Source organism: Ptychodera flava, chromosome 22, assembly GCF_041260155.1.
Source record: "Ptychodera flava strain L36383 chromosome 22, AS_Pfla_20210202, whole genome shotgun sequence".
In the NCBI taxonomy this organism is placed as follows: domain Eukaryota; kingdom Metazoa; phylum Hemichordata; class Enteropneusta; family Ptychoderidae; genus Ptychodera; species Ptychodera flava.
In genome coordinates this window covers 13569466-13593754 of record NC_091949.1, presented here as the reverse complement: position 1 = coordinate 13593754, position 24289 = coordinate 13569466, and the positions used below count along the sequence as shown (strand labels likewise).

Here is a 24289-nt window from a genome sequence, read left to right as displayed (position 1 = left end):
CCGTCAAAATGACATTACGCTGTAAGACGCGTGTTGATTGGTTTCTTGTACGTGACGTCAAGTAGGCCCACATAGCACAGCTAGAAGTGCCGGTACGGGAGTATTTTGACGTCTTCCTTCGAACTCAAGGTGAGTTGTTTAGTTTCGTCTTTTACTGTATTTTTTAAAAACGATTTTTGCAATCGTTTCGCTAGATTTTCATCATTCTCTTCAGATAATTCTTGACAGATAGTTATTTCGTCTGTTTGCCATTTTAATCAATGAAGAACGTGGTGTGTCAGTCGATCGTCAATATGTCGGCGAGTAACATGCTGAGAACCTCAACAATTTAGTTGTTGTTTCATGCCCTGGTAGTTTGTTGGTTGTTTGTTTGTGATAACCGCCGAGCTACTTGTCTTGTCCGCTGATCCTTTATCATTTAAGTATATCAATGTTAAGTTTTTGTCGCGTATAGATGCCCTTGTTTTGTACAATACCTAAATTAAGGCCAAGTTCGAACAAGGTCTTGTGCTGTGTCTACGTGTATGAATGGGGCCACAATATGGCGACACAAAATGGCTGCGATGCACCGCCTGCCATCAAATTTCAAAAGGACAAGGAAACCATACAGTTGCATCAACACTGCAGTCGTCATTACCTGCGTACAGCACGAAATTGAAATGGTAAAGTCTAATAGCAGCCTAGCCGAAATAAATATTTAGATTTGAAGTTCCCCTCGTGTATAACACCAACGGGAAACCCCCTCTACTCACAGTAAAAATGTAAGTGGGCCGGCCACTAAGTCATGCAAACAATGCATTGCGATGTGGCAGTTCTTTAAATTAAAAGACGCACTGTATTATAATTTTGGAACACTAAGAAATGCACATTTAAGTTTTTTTACGATATTTCTTTTCTGCCAACCTAAGATCGTCGGGATCAGTTAGTTTTTCATCAATCTATTTCCGTACCCCATGAATACGGTAATAATCTTAAATTTCATTTATATATTTCAATGTTCACGAAACTTTACATACAAATTAGTACCGTCCCTTAAAATTGCGTGAAAAATTATGTGAAGCGACGAAATAGTCATTGATAGTTGTAACACTTGCATGTATGCATTGAATGTAAGGTCCAAAATACATTTCAAGCTTTCCCAGGGTCCAGTTTTAACCCTGCATACTACAAGGTGCCTTGTTCTGGGTGGAGGAACTGAGGTTGCACACTTACGATTGCCAAAACAAATGTGGATGACGAGTGGTCTATATTTGGCAGAGCAGAGGTCGCAAGAGTCCATAGATTACCAGTAATTTTTTAAAGTCTGTTTAGTGGAGAAAGGCTTGGTTCTTGCAAGCATCATAATAGACAGATGAGTTAGAGATCCTTTTTTGGGTTCCTATTGGTCAAAGATATTTCATTTTGAAAGTATACCCCTTTCACATTCTTCTGGATGCATTGGTCGCCAAACTAAAGTTTCTGTGTAGAATAGTGGTTTCATTTGTCTGTTTCATATAATATGTGAACAATTAGTGTTTTGGTTATTATCCCATTTGAGATGAAATCTAAGATTAAAAATAGTTTTGTTCAAATCAAGTCTAAGCACAGACCCTAGGAAAACTCCAGGGTATATTGTCAAAGTCGTAATTTGAAAACTGTTTTTGAAGCGAAAGTGAATTCAAAGAAGCTTGACAGATATACACATTTTTAGGTAAAATTTAGTTTTTGTCTGTGTGTGAGTATGAAATGAAGCTTACAGTTTCAGCTGGTGTTCTGATCCACTGCTCCATCTGTAGGTTTAACGACTTTGGGAATTTATATGTATATTACACAATGTGGTACATTTGAATATTCGTGTAACATTTGCCAACAGAACAATGCCCTTATAAAAACTTACACAAACAGTTTTACATGATATTTACAGTGTTATTGTCTCTCCATAGACTAAGACAAGTACTGCTATCAGTGTTTTTGTTAAGGCCGGTACCCCGGTAAATGTTACCGGGGTTCCCCAGTCATTTTACCGGGGTTCCCCTTGGTATATCAATGCAATCAGATTAGGGGACAGCAGCAATGTTACAGGGTTCCCAAATCATTTACCGATATTCCCAAACCTTAGCAAAAACACTGGCTATGTTGTGTAGATTTGACAGGAAGTTTGTTAACTTTTGTTAAGGCTTATTGATAAAAATATGCATGTCTGGCTTTTGTTTAGCAAGAGGGGTGGCACCCAACTTTTATTTGAATTGTTCAAACATGTCCAAGCATACAGTTTGGAAACAATCATTTCAGTTCAAATGATTGAGATACATGTTTATATTTTCAAAACATGTTGAAGGGTAATCTCTAGGCGTTGTTATCTTTACAGTGTTCAAGTGAATGTTGGCAGAGAATCAGACATGAGTTGCAACTTGAACAGACAGCAACAGCTTGTGAATGAGGTCAAGCACAACATTGCTATCTTGGAAGATGCTATCCATCAGGTTGAAGACACCAAGAAGAACTTGAAGATCAGCGGACTTGAGGTACGTTATTCTGGAGTAATTATATGTAATGTGTGTCATTATATATAATCCCATGAACTAATTTTCTGCTTGAATGAATTACAGGGTACTTTCATTCATAAATCCGATCAAGTTGAAATTTTTATACACCGAATGCCATCTGTACCAATCAGATTTACAGATTCCGTCACATGAACTTGTCAATCATTGTCTCGTGTTGTTGTTATGACACCAAAGGAAGTAAGCCATTGGCTGGTAGGGAGGTTTCACCGTGCTAGCGCCTGAGGGCCACAGTATTATGATCAGAGCTAGTTGTGATATTTTCAAATATAATTATGGAGGAAATGCAACAAAAAGCTTGAAACGGTAGTTCTTATTCTAGGACGTATCGTGACTTTCAAAAATATCACAAACTTACAATTCTGGCCAGCCTGAAAGGCTCCATTCAATGGCAACCAGACTACCCGGCCACAACTCTGCTGTCACCAATCTCTGCTAGTGTCAACGTACTATTCCCAATCCCTGTCATCAATGTTTACTGACTTTGATATTTTCAGTTAAATCGTATCCCACATGCAGATACCTTCAGACCCTTTGGCATCTGAGTTGTGGTGTAACCACGTTCTTTTCAATAGAGGGGAGTGGACTTGAACACATAGAAATGGGGTAAAGAAGTGAAGGAATTCCTTTGTCTGGGATTAAACAACAAATTTCACGCAAATAGGTGCTTGGCCTTCTCACTTCTTTGACTCACAAACTGAGCATATGGGGAAAAGCGGTATAGTCATGTCAAGGCATTGTTTTGTTGTACATCATGGTTCAAGTTTCTGTGAAGGCTTTCAGGGCTGAAGGAGCCGACACAAGAGGTCTTATGTACCAAGTCAGGGATAGAAATACTTTTTTATTTCTTGTGGCAAAAGTTTGCCACCGGATTTAAAATCAGGTGGCAATTATGAAAAATCTGGTGGCAGTTTGTGATCGGTATAATACAACATTTTGTCATTGCCACATACTCATTCTAATTTATAAATTCTTGAAAATATGGTGAATACACGTCACAAAAAATCAACCCATACTGCAGGCCTCGAAAAAAAATTTTCAAACTTACCAACCGTGGGACGCATGAATTTCATTTTTACTTGCCCGACAGGAAAAATTACTTGCCCTAAATTTCTAATAACTGTACTAGTAATTTGAACAGAAAGCAAGAGTTTGGCCATATGAAGTGAATTCAAAGAGGGAAAAAACACATTCAAACATGAACTACATTCTTGTTAAACTGAAGGACTATTACCAAATCTGAAATGTCGCAGAAGAAATGTGAGAATACTTTAGTTTTTTGCTGTAGATTTGGCCATCTAGAAAACATCTTTGAATTTGGAATTTTTCCACAACCTAATCCAAATTAAAATCTTTGCATAAGAGTAATAAGTGATTGTGTGATTTACAATGTGCATAGCTGGCTGCTGCTCTTTATTATCAAGCTGAGATCACAAACAACTGCTCTGCTAGTGTTTATCTGCCAATGCATACGCACATGTACATCTGCAACCCTTTTTGTTTACATGTTTACTCACTGAGCACAGCCGTCTTTCAAAGTTTTATTTTGATAAATGTATTCGTCAAGAGAGCAGATTAAAGTTTCGTTTTCGTTACTCTTCAGTGCAGATTTGTTTTCTGTAAGTGAGAGCCGATCCCTAACAACCAAGGTCACGTAATTTGAAACTGTCTGCATCTCACGCACTACGTAGCTGCAATATGTGGCCTCCTTGGTTGACTGAGCCCGTTTCGACTACGATGTAAACTTGTACTTTTTCATCTGGGTGTTGATTTACGTTGAACAGTAAGCATTGCCGAGATCCATGGCTTCGAATAAGTTTACATCCATTTACCAAGCACAGGGTTCAATTACACTATCGCGTGAAGCCGATCGACTGTCATACGACTCATACTGCACTTGCACAAAGAGAATGGCAACCACTGTCAAGAGCATACCACTTTACGGCACACATACAAAACAGTGAGTTCACTCCGTGTCGTCGGAGAGAACATGTCGCAAAACTGTATTTTTACGACTTTTTTTGTTTTACAACAGCAAGAACGATTATTTTGCGATGTCTGGCGGATTTTCAAGGGTTTTCAGAAAAAACTTTTGAGAGTTGAAGGACTTACAATGATTGTAGGCGTGTACAGACCTAATGAAATACGTTTTCAAGCTTGAATTGTCCAGAGCTTAGTAATTAGTTAATTCAACCGCTGGTGCACTTGCCCATCGGACGGGAAGCATATTGATTTTACTTGCCCGAACGCAAAATTCACTAGCCATGGGCGTTGGGCGATAGGAATTTTTGAGCCCTGTACTGGCTAATGAATTGCAAGTATTTATTGTTATTTAATTCATGCAGGCTGCAGTTTGGCTTTGTTTTCAAAATGTCACAACATGCTTTTATCTTGTGTCGTATGACTGCATAGGGCAACAACATGTCCAGTGTACAAAAGCTGCTGTCATCGATATGGAGATTAGCCAATCACAAGTTTGGATTCACGCTGTGTTTTCATTCATGCCAAAATGTCGCAATTAGTTTGGTTTTTTTTTTTTTGGCTAATGAGTTTTTCCGTCGTCAGACAACGCGTGTTCCTTCAGACTAGTGTTCCTTCATTCAAGCTGTAGGATCGATGACAAGATGACCCAAAATTTAGTGGCAGAAAAATACCACCAGAAAAAAATTTTGGTGGCAGATTGACAGTTTTTGGTGGCAAATGCCACCATTGCCACCGATTATTTCGATCACTGCAAGTATAACTTACATGTATGCCAGTCTTTGTGGAAATAATCTGACGCATGAATTAATATTAACAACAAGAGAGGGCCATGGTGCAACTCAACTGGGTACCTATCTAAAAGCAACTGCCAGTCTTCAAGTAATGTTGTGTTTCCTTCTAATCTAAACATCAAATCATATGCATAAGCATTTCAAGTAGTATGCACTTCAAAAGTGAAATATTTACATTTTTGCTCAAACTTTCCTCAACCATTCTCTTATTAAATCAAGAATAATAATCATGGGTCACCATGCAAAGTTTGGTATTAGAGACTGAGTGATATTCAAACAATCAAAATGACCAAAATCCCTGTGTTAAGTTTAGGGGTATGATAAAAATTTTTGAAAAACTAAGGTGGTGAAAATTTTTCTCACTCAAAGAGCTTTAAAATGAGTCCCCACAAGTGGTAGACCAGAAAAAAGTATTGGAAAAATTTGAGAGTCAGAAAATCTGTCCTAAGGCACACTGTACCTTCACACATGTCATGTATCCTGTGTGTGTGGAAGGAAATAGGTTTGACATTGAATCAAAATAATTCTACCGTGGCATTTGATACTTTAGAGGGTGAGAGTATGTTATGCTCAGTTTTCATGGTTTTGCATTTCATGAATTTTTCGTCAAATCAAGTAGTGTATTATTACCCTGCATTTGTGTAGTGTTTGGTGTAATAGTTTGTGTTATCATACAGCTTGTTGAACCTCTGAATGGTTGTGATCCAGAAGGAGGGAAAGTATTTTGATCAAAAATTCACTTCCACAGAGACAAATGACAGAATGCCAATTTTTGTCGCCTTTATAAAATGTATCCCCAGTGAATTTTTTTCAGACTTTTGCCAAAATTTTGATGAAAAACTGTAGCCAATGAAATGTTATGTCCATTTGGTCCAAAATTACCAGAAAAATCCAAAAAAATTGGTAAAATCTTGCACTAAAATTTTGGTTTGAAAAATTACAGCACTCAAAGGGTTAAAGCCTTGTACCATAGTAATGGTATTTGTTACAGATCAGATCCAAGAGTAAGCATCCAATTTTTCCCCGTGCCTAAAATCTGATTGGTTCTGCTGCAGGTCAAGGGTCAGATCCACAGCTGTATCAGTCGGCAACTTGAAGCGTTGAGAAACCGTGAAGTGTGGTTGTTGAACCAAGTGGAGACTGTCCAGCATGCCAAGGAGGAGAGTTTACGTCTGCAGCTTGCCAAGTTGAATCAGTGCTTGGGGTCACTGAGAAACTGCATTACCTACACTCAGCAGTATGTAGAGGGATTACATGAGGATGCAGATCCTAAAGTAGTAGAACGACAACTCATGGAGAATCTCAACAGGTATAAATTGTTATTGTCAATGCTATAGGATAAACACAATTCATGTTTCTCTCATTACGTCATATTTGTACCAACTTCTACAGCATTTAATCTCTTTCATAAATTACTATAATACAATTGGCCCCACTCACCTTGTTACACTTTTACTCATATACCTATCCAGCTTCAAATGCAAACAAGCTGGTAAGGGTCCATTGCAAATCTTACATCAACATTCTAAAAAAGTGTCTTACTCAGAATCAAAAAAAGATGAGTTATCATTTTGTAACATACATAACATGATGGGATCTTTTCTTTACTGGGTGGTATTAATCATTTTGCCACAGATAAATGCTAATAGTCATTTGCCAGTTAACAGTTTTCAAAATTGTAACCCAGTGAATAGTTTACAACAACTGTTCACTGGGTATGTTTGATTGAGACAGCCATCTATGCACACATTTCAGAACATGTAGTAAAAGGAGATGGCAATTTTGTCTGTAAGACGAGTTACAGCAAAAGAACTTTTCGGTGTTTCAGAGAGAGATAATCAGATGAGGTGTATTACAAAACACTCATTGACTGGCCTTATTCAGGGAACAGCAGACATATGTCTGCCCATGGGTTTTTGAGTAGCCCCAAAAGTCTGTTTCCCTCATCCTACAGCCTCATGAAACAGATTGTTTGTGGGGCAACTCTGACGCCCTCTGGAAAACAAACATATGTTGTTACCTTCACGGCCAGTCCATATGTGTGAATTATTTCACACTTTTCAATGTTACCTGTTGTATAGAGTTGACGTATTTCTTGACATATGAACTTCTTGAGTACAGATGGCTAGTTTAATTTTAATCAAATTTTTTACCAGTTTATTGACCTCATTCTAAACCCAATCCTGCCAGCCCATTCCAAATCTGCAAACTCAGTAAAAGGCAGTATTGAGCCAAAACCTGTGTACTTGACATGGTATATTACAGTGGGTCAAGCCAGTAAAAAGTATGCTTACAGTATCTCTGTTTTCAGAGACCTTTTAACGGCGTTACGCTCAAGTCTTTGTTAAAATGCAATATATATGGGACATGTTATGTCTCACTGTTGTTTACAAGCGTGACCTAAAAGTGACCTATGAACTTGGCAGAATAAGATTAAGGAAGCATTCTATACATAGATGTTGTATTTAGAATCCTAAGTAGACTATGAAGTAACATATTTTTATTTCATATCATTTCAGAATGGCTCGTCTTAACCTCACTCCTGAAGAGAACGCCAGCATCTGCTTCCGAGCTGATAGAAACTCAATCCGTGACGTGATCCATGGTTTCGGCCGTATCGACAGCCGCAGTGTCAGCGTGAATCAGGAACGTGCCTTCACCGACCCAACTCTACCAAGCAGCAGTCTGCCGTCTCCGTTTGAAGACTACGAGGACCTGGACCACCATGTGCTGTACAAAACACTGGCAGAGCTGAAGGACCAAGAGCAGAAGCAAAAGGTCAGTCTTTGTATGCAAATAGAGGGGTCAAAGTTCGTGTGATAATATAGGCATTTATGGTCAGTGTGTGATTGTATGTAGATGACAATAAATGGTTCTGATTTTGTTTACCGATAGTCATTTTCAGGGGACTTGATGTTTTGAAAACTTTTTACTATTGATATTTGTAGCAACTGGGGTTCATGTTTCTGTGTCAGTTAAAGGAACCATATTTCCCCTATATCAATTATACCATGATGGGATCTAAAAACAGCTATAGCCTATTCCAATTTTGCCACAAGAAATGAACTGGTATTTCTGAAAATAGACAACCATTTGGTCTTGAAAGTTTTTAATGAATTTTTAATGAGGACAGCCAGTTGGGCTCAAAGTGTTCTGTTTTTTATCACCTCGATATCAAAATGTTTTTTATGTGGATGCCCACATACATGTACACTAGATTATGCAGTCTATTAACACTGGTGAATTTTTCAGTACAAGAAAGAGATTGTCATTGACTGTTTCTTAGCTTCTCGTCTATTTATAGACAGAGAAGATATTATTAACAAAAACTTTTGTAAATTGTGTTTGTCAAAATGAAAACCATGACTTGTGCATGTTTACTACTGAAAAATTTCACAAAACGTGATCCTGTCTACAGTTGTGTTATGCTGTTATAGTGAATGAGTTTAATGTCTTCAATATCACTTTTTTGATAGAAAATCATAAAATTTGCATTCAACAAAGAAATCTGTTGTTGTAAAGTAAGGCAAGGGCCACATTTTTGCATGTTAGAGACTGGGGCAATATCAATAGGACAAAGTTCTTCTCTTTTGCAAAGAATTGGGATAAAGTTCTTCTATTTCTAGCTGTAGTGACTCCTGACTCATCTTTCTGTATGGTAAATTTGATGATATGATGAACAAGTCATTCCCTTAAAGGTTGTGGGTTGATCCCAGAGATCGAGTTTGTTCTAGTCTGTAAAAGGATTGTGGGGGTGTCATAGCCTTTTGTTTTCCATTGAAATTGTAATCCTGTAGTTAAATTTCCTGGCAAGACTCAGGCCTTAATTATGCTGAATAGTTCACTTTCATTTTAGGGCCCCATATGAAATATGCTGTTCTCAAAATAGAGTTTCTTGTTCATACTCATAGCATGTTACCTACCCTATGTGCTCTGAAAACAATGCGATGTTATGAACATAAAATTTTACTTGAATTTCAAACAATTCTATTTCTAAGTCATTGTCAGCTTTTTTCTTGGAGTGCTGCTCTGTACCATGCCATTGTTTTGGAAAATTTGTAAATATTATCAGAGAATCATAACCCTTTGATTTAATGCATTTTGCCAAGCACAGTAGATATTAATGTGGTCAAATGAGACAAGGGCACACTAAGTAGGTCAGTGACCTCACAGCCCATGTAGACTACACAGGATTTTATTGTTTTCAGATGTCAGCTGGTTTGTAGTCTATCTCCAAATAATGTAACAGCAATCTCGGCTACTTTGTGATTGTGCATGACTTGGTTAGATTAGAATATTGACAATTGTCTGAATCATGTGATGTACAGAATCAGACTATTGTCAGATCAAAGCTCATGTCATAGTTCAAGGTCCTCTTCACATGAAAGCAAAACAAATCAGTTCAGTGAATATTGGTAAAAACATGTCTAAATAACCTGCCTGAAATAATTCCAGGGATACTTGTAAAATGGCTTTGGTGCAGGAATAACAGCATGTTTTGAGTAAATCTGTAAGAGTCGCTGAAACTTGGACTGGTGAGAAGTTTGACAGCTGCCTAGACTTTTGAGAGTCCAGTCACTTGGTTGTTGTGTTTATAAGAAAGTATTTAGGTGAAGATGATTGAGGTTATAGTCTAACAACCTGAGTACATTCCAACATATAATCCCCGTGTTGATATTTCGACAAAACTGCTGGTATGTAGATTATCAGCTAGTGCTATGCACTGTGGTGAAATGGGTTGTTTCCCAATGTAATTCCATGTTAAAATTTTAAGTGGTGTGATTTTATTAACATTGCTGTATAATTTGACATGTATGCAGTGTTGCGGCCAGGAGGTTTACATCAGGGGACACTGTGTCCCATTACCATTTATTTTTGGGGACATTTTGTACATTATGGGGACAACAAGCAGTTATCAATCAAATTTTGCTTTATTTTGTAACACATTAGTTTCACTGAATAAAATTCAAGCGACCAGGTCCGCGTCGTTATGCCTGACTTTCAGGCAATTGAAGCAGTATACCATATCTGCCGCAAATCAGAGCTCAGACGGACTACAGTCAAGCAAATTATGATATCAAGTGCAGCGTTTTAATTATTTTTAATCATATACCTAGCTCCGAAAGTATGTGAGTGTAAGCCTCAAAATAATTATGCAAAACAAATATCATCGTCAGTAACAGATATTATTTGTAGACTACACCCATCACAGTCGACTCACGAGTGCACCCGAGGTGACCCGTAGTACGCAAGAGTGCGGGACAATGGGTTCCGTTTTGGGGACATTGTCGCAAGGGCGCGTCCTGGCGGCAACACTGTGTATGAATATATAGCCAGCGTAGCACAAATTAAAACTTCTTATTTCTTTTGTGTGTTTAGGCTGGTCCCTCGAACTTGGCTAGATCCACCGAGGACTGGCTAATGAAAGCACCAACGCCAACCAATTCACCAGCTGAGACTATACCAGAGACAACCTTCCCACCATTCAACAAGCGCCCTCAACCATCAAAGACCACCACAGTCAAGAGGGCCGAAGACGTGCAGAAATGGCTTCACCACGTGCCCATTGGTTATCGCACAAGCCAGTCCTCATCAGAGGAAGATTTTGTCATGTTGTCGCACAGCAAAGAAAGCAGCGAAATCACATCAGCAACCAGTGCTGCAGATGAAGAACTTGACATGGAGGTCAATACGGCCACCACACCATACTTCAATCAAGTATCGTCTTCACCGTCTGTGGATTGGTTATTGGATGCTGATAGGATCCGTGCTTCGTACACCTATGGCAAAGACTATCCCTACGCTGTGATGAAATATTTCAGGTCAGTTGTCACCAACTTCATTCTGTAAGAGCAGTTCATACTTCATTCTGTATGTCAGGTAAATTTTGGTCAACACTTAAAAGGATGTTGGAATACTTACATTCAAGTGACAAATTATTTACATTTCAATGCAGAATGAGTCATCAATACTAACAAATGTGGGTCACACATATAAAACGTCTTTGTGTTTAACAATGTTATTATTCATTATGCAGTATTATCATTGGTGGTCAGCTTAACGTCATGATAAAATTGTCAATATCAATTATAACAATATATGTCACAATTATTTTAACTGCTGTTAAACCTTTCCCTGCCAGACAGTATCACTTTGCCATCTGCCAAGTCAGTAAAAAAGGATATTGAGCTAAAACAACATCTATTTTCACCCACTTGGCTAGGTCTGTCATAGCCGCTTTAGTCCATAAAAATCATGTTTACAGTATCTATATTTTCAGGAATGTTCAAATGTTAAAAATTTTGTTAAAATGCACCATATAGGGCATTTTGTGCTTAATGGTTTTAACCAACTTGACCTGATGGTGAAATTGAACTTGGCAGGACGAAGTGAATACTGAAAAATCAGTTAAAAGTATCATTACTTTGGGTCCAGTGATATGGGAAAGGATTCACATAAGTCTAATAAGTGAATATTTTTGATCGATATTACAGAGAGATCTCTAATGATGTAAAGGATTGGTTGTGGAAGTATGAAGCCAGACAGGAGGAAGAACAAAATAAAAATGAGAAGAAAGACTGCAAAGCTGGCGCTGGCTGCTGTGGTGCATCCAAATCTCAAGTCCAACAGGTGAGAAAACCAAACCAGAGACAAGCTGGAAAAAATTCTAGATGGCTCATAATTTAGTCATTTTGTATCTAACATGATATGAACTCATCTCGGTTGAATTGTTAGAGTGATGTGATGAAGATTTAACAACAGAAATGAGATTCTAATTTTACTAATGTTAAAAAAATCTACCGTTTGATTGTCCTGATGTTGAAGATTAACATGTGATTGTACCAATGTTAAAGGGAGGGGGGTCATCGGAACTGCTCACAAATGTCATATGGGTCCCATATGACCAATGTAAACACTGTATCCAAGGTATGTCGGTGACTGATGAAAGTTAAAACATGTTTCTCATAATGTACATTGTAAAGTTTAAATTTTGCAGCTCTGTTGCCGTGATGCGTCTAGATAATGTGCATGAAATACATTGTTCGCAATCACACCGGCAGAATTCCGATGAACCCCCCTCCCTTTAAAGTCTGCCACGGCATAACATCAAAGAAAGTGTTGAAAGTCAACTCAGAAGAGATACACAAGAAATAATGTAAATTGACTAAACCACTCATTGTGCTGAAATTAAGCTCTATTCAATTGTTATTTTGATGGATTTCATATGCTAAAAGACAGTCATGTTGCATATTTGAAATTAGTTTTCAAACTTTGCAAACTTTGTGCATAACAGTTTCACGCCAGTTGTATTTTGCATACATGTTTGTACACGGTTGTGCGTTTTTTGCTACCTTTTCACGTACTGGTATCAGAAACTCAATAACTCAACTGTTCAGTATTGAGCATAAAACTCATGGTTCTGTGTTTTTTGCCACCAGATTGAGATTGAAAACCTAGACACCTTGCTGTGTGTCAGTGATGGGATGGGCAAGCTCTTCAAGGACCTTCCATCAGAGAAAGAGAAGTGGCTCGCCAAGGAGAGAAAAGAAGACACTGCCAGTGATTGCAAGATCCTTGAAGATGTCTGCATGGCTAATGAGAAGTGTCACGAACCATCTGAGTGCGTGTGTGACTCTCATTGCATGGGGTCACAGTTCGACCAATCAGAGGCCCGCTATGATCTGTATGGGGAATGGGGTAAGGCAGTTTCAAACAACATGTCTGATTGGCTGAAACCTCAGACCAATGAGACACTGAATGAGGAAGCCAAGGAGAGTGCTGTCTTTGAGTATTTCCATTTGATACAGGCATCTGAAACCTCTGAGTGGCTGAATAACAACCGCACAACAGGTGGCACAAAATTATGCCTTACAACCACACACTCCCCCCTAGATGGCTACCTGCACAGCCTCCCACAAAATAATTCATTTTGGCTGCCCGGCTACAAAGCGAAAGAGTCATGCTTTAGACCGAGTATCACCAGCACGGAGATGAAATGTTTTGATAAAAACTCCGCTGATTTGTCCATGTGGGTGAAACCGCAACCAGCCAACCTGAACTCCCAGCCCAACCCCATGAAAGAATGCAACACTGTGTCAGAGAAATTGAAAGCCTTTCACGGAGATGCAACAGCTTCATTTTGGTTGCAAAACCACGGTACAGACAAAAAAGATGAGATGATGAGTGCCTCTGCCCCAGACACAGGGTTTTCAGAAATTTTTAATCACGATGAAAGTGAGCGGGAGAAATGGCTGCTGGTTGATTCACCCATGGACGTGTCAGATGACCTTGAAACACTCAGTATTGCAGGGAAAACAGTAGAAATCAACATGACCGAAAACGACGGATTATTTCCATGTTTTCACCAGAAAACAGTCAACAACCACATGTGGCTGTTGAACTACACACACTAATTTGCATAATCTCTTTGTGAACGTTCAACAGTTTTCAAAACATCTATCCTGCTTTTCCCAAACTTTTGAGGGCTTTTCAATGAATTTTTTTACTCAGATTGTTGACCCTCATAGTGGTATTCAGGAGAAAGGTGTTTTGTGCCACAGATAATTAGAAATGATGTCAGCAATATATTTGCTTGCTTTTTTACGATTTTAACATCTAATTATGGATTTATTGACATCTGCACAGGGACATCTGCTGTGAGATGTACAGTATCAATCCAACTAGAAGTGACATTTAGTTTTCATATATGCCAAAAGGATTAACACATGGCATCGCAAAAGTTTTGTTCAGAATTGGCTTCTGATTGCAACTACCAGTTTGAAATTCAGATTCACATTCATGTTATTCCGTGTATGTGTGATTAGCGCGAGGATAATCTGAGCTGATTGATTGGTCATGCAGTATCGACATCCCGGCTATCTGACAAAACGATGTGACTTAAACTGAGACAATCCTTTTAATAATGAAGCCAAATGGTGCTCAGAATTGCTAAATGCTTAAGAGAACAGTTACTCGAGCTACATATACCTTGTTAGATCAGGGGTATGAACTCTGGAGTGATGATTTAAGGTTCCTGTACTGACCCAGCAAGTAGGATTTAGCAGAGTAATGCGACACACAACATATAAAAATCTTATCATACAAAATGAAAGTTGAAAGTACTGATTCAGCTTAGCATTGCATCATAAAGATTTACAAACCAAGTTAAAGATGGACACTCCATTTTTCATTCTTTTGGACATCCCACATTTGTGTGTGACCGCTGCATTCATAGACTTAGAATAGTCCTCAACCACTCTCTATCAACTGTCTTGTGTGCCTGCGTCACGTCACAATCAAATGATCAGTCAGGTTTTATGCAGATTGATGTCTTGCCATCAAGATATTAACAATCCCCAAATTGTTCAAATGCTGCACTTTGCTCATTTTCAACGCAACGTCTAGCGAGACAGATTTCTGTTCTTGAATCAATACCCAAAGTGTCTGAGTTTTGCCCTTTTTCTCTGCCTTTTGCGATAATTTCAAAATGTATTGTACAAAGTGAAACGCATAAAGGATGTTATCATTATTATTGATTCTACTTTTCTGTGACCACATTTTTTGCCTTCACTCATAATCATTACATTTTGGGGAAACTATTCATAATTTTAAGAATGAAAATTTTCAGTTTACCTGATTTATATAATGGAGAGCTGATTTTACATTTTGGGGAAACTATTCATAATTTTAAGAATGAAAATTATCAGTTTACCTGATTTATATAATGGAGAGCTGATTTCACGTAGTAAGTGTTTTAAAAAAAAAGCACAAATGTACTTTCTGAGAAGTGCGAGACACAATGTAGAGAATTCCTAGTGGTCAAAAGACAGAAAAAAAGACCAAAATTTGACCCAAATTTCTAGAAGTCATTTAAGTCATTTACATCTCATAAACTGAGAGATAGAAAAGAAGTGTATGGTTACTACAACACTGGTATAATATTGCTGTGTTTTATACTAATACCAACATTACAGCAGCATTGAGTCGTATTTCTTTCCTTACCGTATGGTTCTTTGTCTGCCAAGCATTCCATGTTTTCTTTTATTTGTTTTTGTTTTCCTCATGAAATACATGAAATTGTTATCAATATTCATGAAGAATATTTTGGCAGAAAGAATTTTTGTCTGTACTCAAATACTAACTGATAAGTGTTTATTGTAATTATCTGGTTTAATTTTGGTTATATGATGATTTCAATTACTGCTTAGCCGCTTCTATGCTATCAGCCGTCATAGTTTTGAAAAAAATTAAAATGGACTGATCCATGCGGAAATAGGGATAGTTAAGATAAATGGGATTTTTTTTTTTTGATGGTGGTTAAATTTGAGGCTATGTTGATGATAGAGGTTATGTTGTGTTTTGAGTTTTGATTTTCTGTGAGTTTTACAATAGAAGTTGAGAACAATATATGTTACATTACTACTCAGGGTGAATTCTGGGTAATTCACTGGTCTGTCTTTTTCAAGTTTTAGGGACCTTTGAGATTTAGGGTGTTTGGTTTTCTATTACAGAAAGCTTTCAAAAGTTTTGTGTATTGATTTTATTTTTAACTTTATAAGGCTTCGTAATTTTCATTAGAGCCTTGTAATTACCAAAAGTGAATATGTGACAGTAATTTTACAAAACTGCCTTCACATGAGTATTTGGTATTGCAGAACGAGGAGTGAATTTATGATATGACAACAGGGTTATTACGGCATTAGAAAATTATGAAGTTACTCCTTACAATGCTCTACCAGTGATTATTTTAAAATTAAATTGAGATATAAATACAGTGAGAGTTATAACATGGTGACTTTAGAAGGTAAGAATGTTTTTGAAGTTGTCCAACATTTGTTATTTCTGCTATTGTACACTGATTATTGTCTGTGGTGTTTGTTGAATATGCTTTTTTCATCTTGAAAATTTCCTTGTGTGAGGGACAATTCAACTGAGTTGGCTGGATACATACCTTTGCTTATTAACAAATTGTTCACTTGCCAGCCTTAGTATTAATTTCTGGTTCCCAGCAAAGGTGTTGTGTATGACAGTAGGAGGTGAACTTTAACCCTTTGATTGAGTACTGTAATTTTTCCCGCCAAATTCTACTGCAACATTTTACCAATTTTTATGAATTTTTCAGCAATTGTTTTGATGATTTTGGACAAAGTGGATGTGACTCTTAAATGGTTACAGCCTTTGACAAAATTTTTTTTTGAAATCTGAAAATATTGTCTGGATTTGAAAAAAATTGCATGTCTAGGTGTATATTTTATAAAGGTGACAAAATTGATGTTAGCACTCAAAGGGTTGAATCAACCACACAAAAGCAAAACTTTGTGGGAAAGGAATGTGATAAGTTGAAAAAGCATGTCAGCCAGACCTTATAGCATGTGGTGTCAATTTTGTCTCAGCATTGTTAAAAACCCCAGGTATTAGCAGCAGTTGAACTAACTTGGCTTATATGATCTGTTAAGGTAGTGTGCACCTCGAAATGAAAGACATACTTTTTCTCAAACTGTCATCAAGCAAACTTCTCCCATTCTCTTTCAAAATCAAGAATAAAATTCTGGGATCACCATGCAAATTTTGGTACTAGCGAATCTAATTATCCAATATTCCAATATTTCAAATTCAAAATGGCCGCCATCCATGTGATATCTCTATAGGGGAAAATAAAGTTCCCAATTCTCACAAAACTAAGCCAATGAATACTACTTACTCCATAAGCTTCAAAGACTCCCCACAAGTGGTAACCCAAAAGAATATTGCAAAATCTGTCATCGAGGTGCATTCTACCTAAAGATTCTTTTGCCTTTGTATTTTCAGTTTGTATTTTGCCTTCGTAAGTTCAGTAAGTCTTCTGTGCCAAGATTTTATAAATATTGATCATCAACAAACATCTCTAAATCCACAGCTCTGTTTTATTTTGGACATTGTAATAATTTCATACAAGAGATGTCAGCATAACAATCCAGGACATTGTATCCAGTTTAAAGCCAATGAGCTGAAAGGTTTTGAAAGTGACAATTTGTTCAACTAGGATCAGCTGATAGAGGGTTGTAGATGACATCTTTTAGTCAAAATAGTTCATACAGGGTGTTAAGGGTACTGTAGAGAATAGAAAGCATTGAAATAAGTCATGTATTCTGTAGAAATTTATCTGTATTTAGAGGAAATAAAACTTGCTAATTGGAAATCTTGTTTACGTCTATTTGTGGGTTGTTCAGGATGTGCGTTCGGTGTGAGTTGGTGTGCTTCCTGAGATCTGTGTCAGTAAGTCAATAAATAACCCACTGATGTGATAGTGAGACGGTAACAATTCATTATAATATTTTACACCAAGGATTTTAAAAAGACTCAACAACAGCTGGTAAATTGCGTGGTTATTCACAGTAAGTGTGGCGGTACTATAGTTTATTTATTACCGGTAGATCTACAGTCCAAGTGATAGTGTGTTGTTTACCAATAGTGTGATTGACATGTGTGAATAAACAACTATTATGTGTGTAAACAATCTTTATTATTTACCTTGTCTACTCATCAGTAATAAGTAATGTATGACATTCAAAAGAACTTCAAACTTTCATACTTTCCCATTATCAGGAGTTCCATTCATTTATCTCTATAGCATGTTGGTCATCACAGACCTCAAAGCAATGTCAGCATTTAATGATAATTGGTCACCAACAACAAAATAAAACTAACAAAATATGCAATGAATGTGCTCTCAAAAAGTGTGCGTTTGATGACAAGCTTGTATGCCCTGGCAGCAAAAAAATGTCTGCCGTGTTGGAACTTTAATTGTCTAGGGTGGACAAGAACTGCCGTGGTGACAGCCTTAACCTGGACTGCTTCTAAATTTGCCTGAGAGACTACAGGTTGTGTGATATTCTTCTGATTGGCTGGCCGTACCGTGCGCACTCATCTTTATTGTGTGTGGGTGGCGGTGGGGTCGATTTAACTAAGGACCTTTGAAATTGCAAACATCGGTCAGTGTATTAACATGTTATTTTTTCTCTATCTCAACCTTCGTAAGTTGGCCCTTGAAAGACAAAGATTAACTTTCCCTGAGCAAAGTTTATTAAACACTTCCTGTTTTGAAGAGTATATAACATTAGCTTTGTACGAACGGGATACATTTTTCTGATGAAAAATATCTTCTCTATCGATACACCGAAAAACGATAACAACGGTTTGCATTTGGTGATTGTCTGTAACAAGAAATTTCCCTCTATCCCCCGCCTTGGGCGCGAGTAGCTGTTATAAAACGCCGGTTTAAAGCAATGCACCGTTGGTGGCGCTGTACCAAACATGAGCGAAGTTATGGGCCAAATATTACTGACCATCACGGCAGTTTAGTCCTCAAGAGGGATAACGGAGAGGAAATTATAAAGTCTTTTGAAAAAATAATGTAAACATTGCTATTTTCCCTATGTATCTAGTAACTTGCGTACCTACCGGTACCTTCCTACCTACCCACCTACCTACCTACTTACTTACCTACCTAACTACTTACCTACCCATCTACTTACCTACCTACCTAACAGTCGTGGATATTGTAACACAGCCCCTGTCAACACTTTACTAGGACAGCAACCGTACATTTTGATAAAATGTTCACGAAATTGTTCAAAAAAACACTCATATTCTTGTCCTCCAGTAAAGTGTGTCGGAATACAGACTATAGACATACCAACACGTTGTGAAAATGAATTTTGTTTTGTTGACAAATGAAACAGAATTCTTGCAAACCCGGGACCAGAATTCACTTGTCAACAATAGTTAGATATTACACTGTCACATACATACACACACACACTGAGTAGCGGACAAGTTACACGCTAGTGTTTCGACATGACTTTGGAAAACAATCACACAGTTAACTGAAAACACAATGTTACAGCTAATGGAACTTGAACAAAACATGACCAAGTTTTAAAATGCTGGGTCATCACTAAGCGAATTAAAGATGTTGACATGAACTATACTTTTGAGCATCAGAAAATAAAAGGGTCCGTTTACATACTGCCAGTGATATCGTACGAGTGAAGTAGCCTACATCTTTCCCCGACGTATCCGTTTGGAGGGGAAAATACGTTGACGTTTGGAGATGCTGTACCGAGAATCCCTCACTGTATCATTGCAGCGAACAAGCTTGGTTATCTGTGGGCGATTTCCTGTGACGAATTATAAACGACAAAGCGAAATATGTAAACATCTGATTCCACCACACCTATCTATAGATGGTCGTTTAACGCATCCTGTTTTCGACGTTATGATGTATACTGCACATATGAAAGCGAAATTATTAATTGCTTTTAAGATAGATCGCGCCTCGGGGACAGAAATTCGGGCTGTCAAATTTTATCCATTCTCTTCTGATCTATTACTTGTTGGGGTGAAAGAAAGATTTTCACCGTCTTAGTGTTTCGAAAATCGAAAATTTTATTTCTCTTCATACAGTCAACCACGGTCCCCTATGTAGCGGCTATTTTGAATTTCAAATTTCGGGAAATCTTGGTTAATTTATCTCTCTAGTACCATATTTTGCACGGTGACCCCTAATTTTTATTCTTGCTTTGGTAAGAGAATGCTCAAAAGTTTCATTGACGAATGTTTGAGTAAAAGATTAAGTCTTTCACTTTCGAGGCGGATATTACCTAAGTTGCACACATTATTCCACGAAACGAAACGTTGGGGGCGCTGTTCAATAAGCCTACAGGATGTCACTTGAGTGCCATGCACGGTACAACCGTATCTCTGGCATTTCAGCGATTATTGCAAATATTTTGGGCAATTTCAATTCTTTAATTACAAGTTCTTTTAGAGCCTCACGGAAAGCCATACTTTGAGTTTGATGTATTGGGCAATTGTCACTAATGAAAGTTCTCCAAATTGGGAATATTGTGCATTTCATATTTACGAAGAAACATAGACTTTTTTTTACAATCTGTAGCAGTTGGTCGCTCCTATACAAACTTGAGTCTTATGTTAGTATATGTAACTCTTCTAATCACTGAAATCTCATGTATCAAATCTTACTCTTTTAAATAAAGCTTGAATGCTGAAAATACATGTAGTTGCTGACAGAAGATGTGTGTTACTGAGGGTCAATCGTTGGCCCTCTTTCGTTTTTTCCTTTCCGGTTTGAAGATACAGGAAGGGTGAGGGTGCAGACCTATCAAAACGTATTTCAGGTAGCGTAAACTTTGAGCTCCAACAAGAAATAGAGTGACTCCAAGCTGTAGCTTTGGAATCTTGACTCCATTGTAAATACATTTTTTCATCTTCCTCACATGGACAGTCAACCCGCTTTGAGAGGAGAGTAATGGCCAGGGTAGTGCTGCCAATTATCAGCTAAAATATCCATAAATCATGCCCAACGCTTGCAAAATATCAAAATTTCATTATCCCCCCCCCCCCCGCGCCATTGCTGGTGTTTATATTAGATCAATATTCTTCAGTGGAATTTTGTGTTCTTTTTTGTTGTGTTGAAATGATATGTTAAAAAGTTGAGTTTATTTCTATTCCTCTGTGTTGTTCTTTTGTGTTTGTGAATATGTTTCTTCAATTATGAAAAAAATTAGATATCAACAGTACAGCTTTTAATTAAACGACACAACATACCTTCTGATAGCAAGGGCCTCATTTGACATTTTGCTCGCACACGTGGCTCAATATATCACAGCCAAAGCGTGCCGGGAATGCATTGTTTATTCGCTGCGTACACACAATTTATGACAAGAAGTCTTCATAGACGATAGTGAAACAAATATATCTTGTATTCAGACTATTGCGAAACTACTTCAGAGAAAGATAACGTGCATATAGAGTCATCTCTATTTCCGAGAAGCTTTTAATCAATTTCAGACGACCCTCCCAAAATTTCTGCGGCCAACTTGTGACACTTACTGAGTTCGTAATAACTGAACGATTACTATGTGACCTGCCATTTTAAACCAAATGGCGGTGTTTTTTTTGACCAAGTATCGCATAATGATCCCGAAGTTTTGCACACCCATGGAAGAATTCGAAGTGACCCAACCTCTGGTAAAGTTTCTCAAGATGACCCCCACCCTCTTTACCAATCCACAAAGATAGCAAGCGTTGTAAAGCGGTCACATTGAATAGATACGCTTGGCAGGGTTGGTTATGTGAGTATCTACATTTCACCAGAGTCATCACAAAACTGTTGATATGTATGACTTGCACGTCAACCAATTGACGTTACATGAAATTAAACTATTTCTGACCATCGCTGTGTCCCGCTGCTTCTCATACGACGATGAATCAGAGGAAACTGTGTTGAGCAACTCCTCTTCCAAATCGTATTTGCTGCTACTTTCAGTTTATGCCATTATCCTTTAGCAATATGTGTTTAAATTTTGTAAAAAACTTGTTCTCCCTGTTTAGGCAAAATCAATTTTTATTTCTTAAAGAGATGCTCTATTTCTGAATGACAAAATTCTGGTAAAAATGTAATTTTTCACGTTGTAAAATCAACGTAAAGTGATAAGAAGTCAGTGATATAATCCAGGGATTTTAATCAGCTAGACTTAGAGTAAGAGTTACATGCCACCAGTTTCATTCGACGCATTTCTGGCTGACCTTCTCCTAATATTGGGCAACCATCGTGACCGTAGGGATAAAACTGTACTGTTTGATGATATGCCCGAACGTTACATTTAGTTTACATATGATCCGGTTTTTGTGTCAGAGACTACAGATGGGTGACAAAACTATCTTTATTAACTATATTATCTCAAAAGATTGAATCATATTGCATAAAATAGTAAACACAGGATATATATTTTAATACGAGCGACAAGTTAGCAGGTAATTTACGCGGCAAGTACAAATATCAAAATAATACATAACAACCCCTTAGGGAGTTTTTTTATCTTTGATTGATTGCCCCAAATTACAAATTCAATTCGAACCATGCTTATACACCATCCGAGTGATGGGTACACCACAAGATTTTGAACAGTTCAACACATGTGCACGAGCGATAGCGAGTACATATATGGAGTGAACTCGCCAGTCAAAACCGAGTGGTACACCCGTTGCTGGGATGGTTTATTGCTATTATATCAAAACAGTATATCAACTAGTCACATGCGAAAGTCTGGAGAGAATCGCTAAAATTAAAAATACGCTTTCCTAACCGAGAGCTCGCTATAGCTTTGCTATACTACAGTTATTTCACATCTCGACCAATCGAATCGTGTGCCACTAATACACTGGTTGGGTATGGTATGGTATGGTATGGTATGGTATGGTATGGGATGGGATGGTATGGTATGGTATGGTATGGTGCGGTGTGGTAAAATTAAGAAACAAAACATTGGAGGTTTATTTGCATCACGTTGTTAATGCGTTTTTAAATTTAAAAAAAATTCAGTATCACTTATGTCTTAAACTTATTGCTCTGCTAATACCTCCAATCATTCTCTATATATATATCGGTATACACAATTTCTTCATCATTACTCGGTTCCTACGGTATCACTCCAAAATTACATGATACAGTTGTCTCTTATATTCTCTGACTGTTTAAGAATTAACCCTTTATAATAAGTCACAGTAAGAGAATACTGGCGCAACTTTAAAGTAAATTAAGAGTCTATTCACATGAAAATATCGAAGTCATGTTTGACAAGCTGCACGCTTTGAAGTAATGACCAGACTCGGGAAACTGGGAGGGAGAGTCTCCATCGCGACGCTGACTTTATAAATTATAAAACCTGTAATAGTGTCAGTCGGTAATATCTAGAACACTAAAACACAGCTTAGAGTGTTTGATAACCAGGCAACGGTAAAATGGTCAATACGACAAGGGGATCAATGTTCACCTGCTGGTGCGGAAACTTTTGAACATTTGACGTTAAAATAACGACAGTCGGTGATATTTCAAACACACTGTCACTAGTACTTGTGAAGATCTTAGCACAGTCCTTCTGTTTATCATCGTTTGTCTAAGACTATCATCACGTTTTGTGACTCTCTTTTATACCAACAAGTCGAAAATGACAAGGGCTCAACGGTTGCCTAATCACAGGGAACTCTGACTGAATAACAGTAAGCAAGTAAATAAAAAAATTGAAAAATAAAACAATAGAAAAAAAAGGTAAAAAAAAATTGAATTCTATTGTGTATTTTTTAGTCAGAGTTCCCTGTGCCCTAAAGTTAGCGCTGCTAACACGCAGGGAGAGTTGTCTGTCCCTCGGGGACAAATATTCGTACTAGCTCTCAAACTTTTACATTACTTATTTGGCCTTATGCTTGAGGGGCATTTTGAAGCTCTTTGAGCAAATAAAGTTTTCAGCGTCTTTTTTTCCGAAAAATATGTTTTTCCCATTTGACATAACACACGGATGGCGGCCATTTTGAACTTCAAGTGTCATAATACCGTGTAATTTGTTTCTTTAGTACAAAAGTTCGCAAGGTGAACCTCAATTATTATTCTTGATTTTAAAGGGGAATTGTTTACAGATAGAGTTTCCTTGAGGCAGGTTTGGGTGAAAGTTTAAGTCTTTCTCTTTCGCGGCGCGAACTACAAATACCATAACAAAGTAAATCGAAGGAAATTTCAGACTGTCACGTTAATGAGGAAAGTCCAGCGCCGTGGGCGCACAATAGGCAACGTCGTAGTGACGTCGGTTGTTGGCAAACACTGGGCGGGATGGTTAAACACTTGCTTAGTCGTTGGCTTATCAGAGAAACATAAACTATCTTTTACACCAGGAACTACCGATTATCACCTCTGCCTGAATATTACGGAAGTGTGTCAGGGTTCACACAATTCGAGACTACATTATAACATAGACTCTCGAGAAAAACTCGAGAGTCTATGATTATAACTAGGGTGGAGTACTGGTCGAGGGGCTGTGGTCTGGTCGACAGACCTTCCCTGACTGTGATTTCTTCGCTACTAAGGTGACTGTATGCCGTACGTTGTGAGTTCGAATCCAATTAAAATTTACTGAA

At 37.7% G+C, this 24289-nt stretch overlaps 1 protein-coding gene across 1 annotated transcript; it reads left to right on the top strand.

The window, feature by feature from the left end:
* Positions 1–19: 19 nt before the first annotated feature.
* Positions 20–14593, top strand: LOC139122733 (nuclear receptor coactivator 4-like). The gene is made up of 7 exons (XM_070688404.1): positions 20–129; positions 2348–2504; positions 6373–6626; positions 7837–8095; positions 10697–11139; positions 11812–11947; positions 12757–14593. Exons 2-7 carry the CDS (start codon positions 2379–2381, stop codon positions 13729–13731), a joined length of 2193 nt encoding a protein of 730 aa, XP_070544505.1. The 5' UTR covers positions 20–129; positions 2348–2378; the 3' UTR covers positions 13732–14593.
* Positions 14594–24289: the final 9696 nt, after the last annotated feature.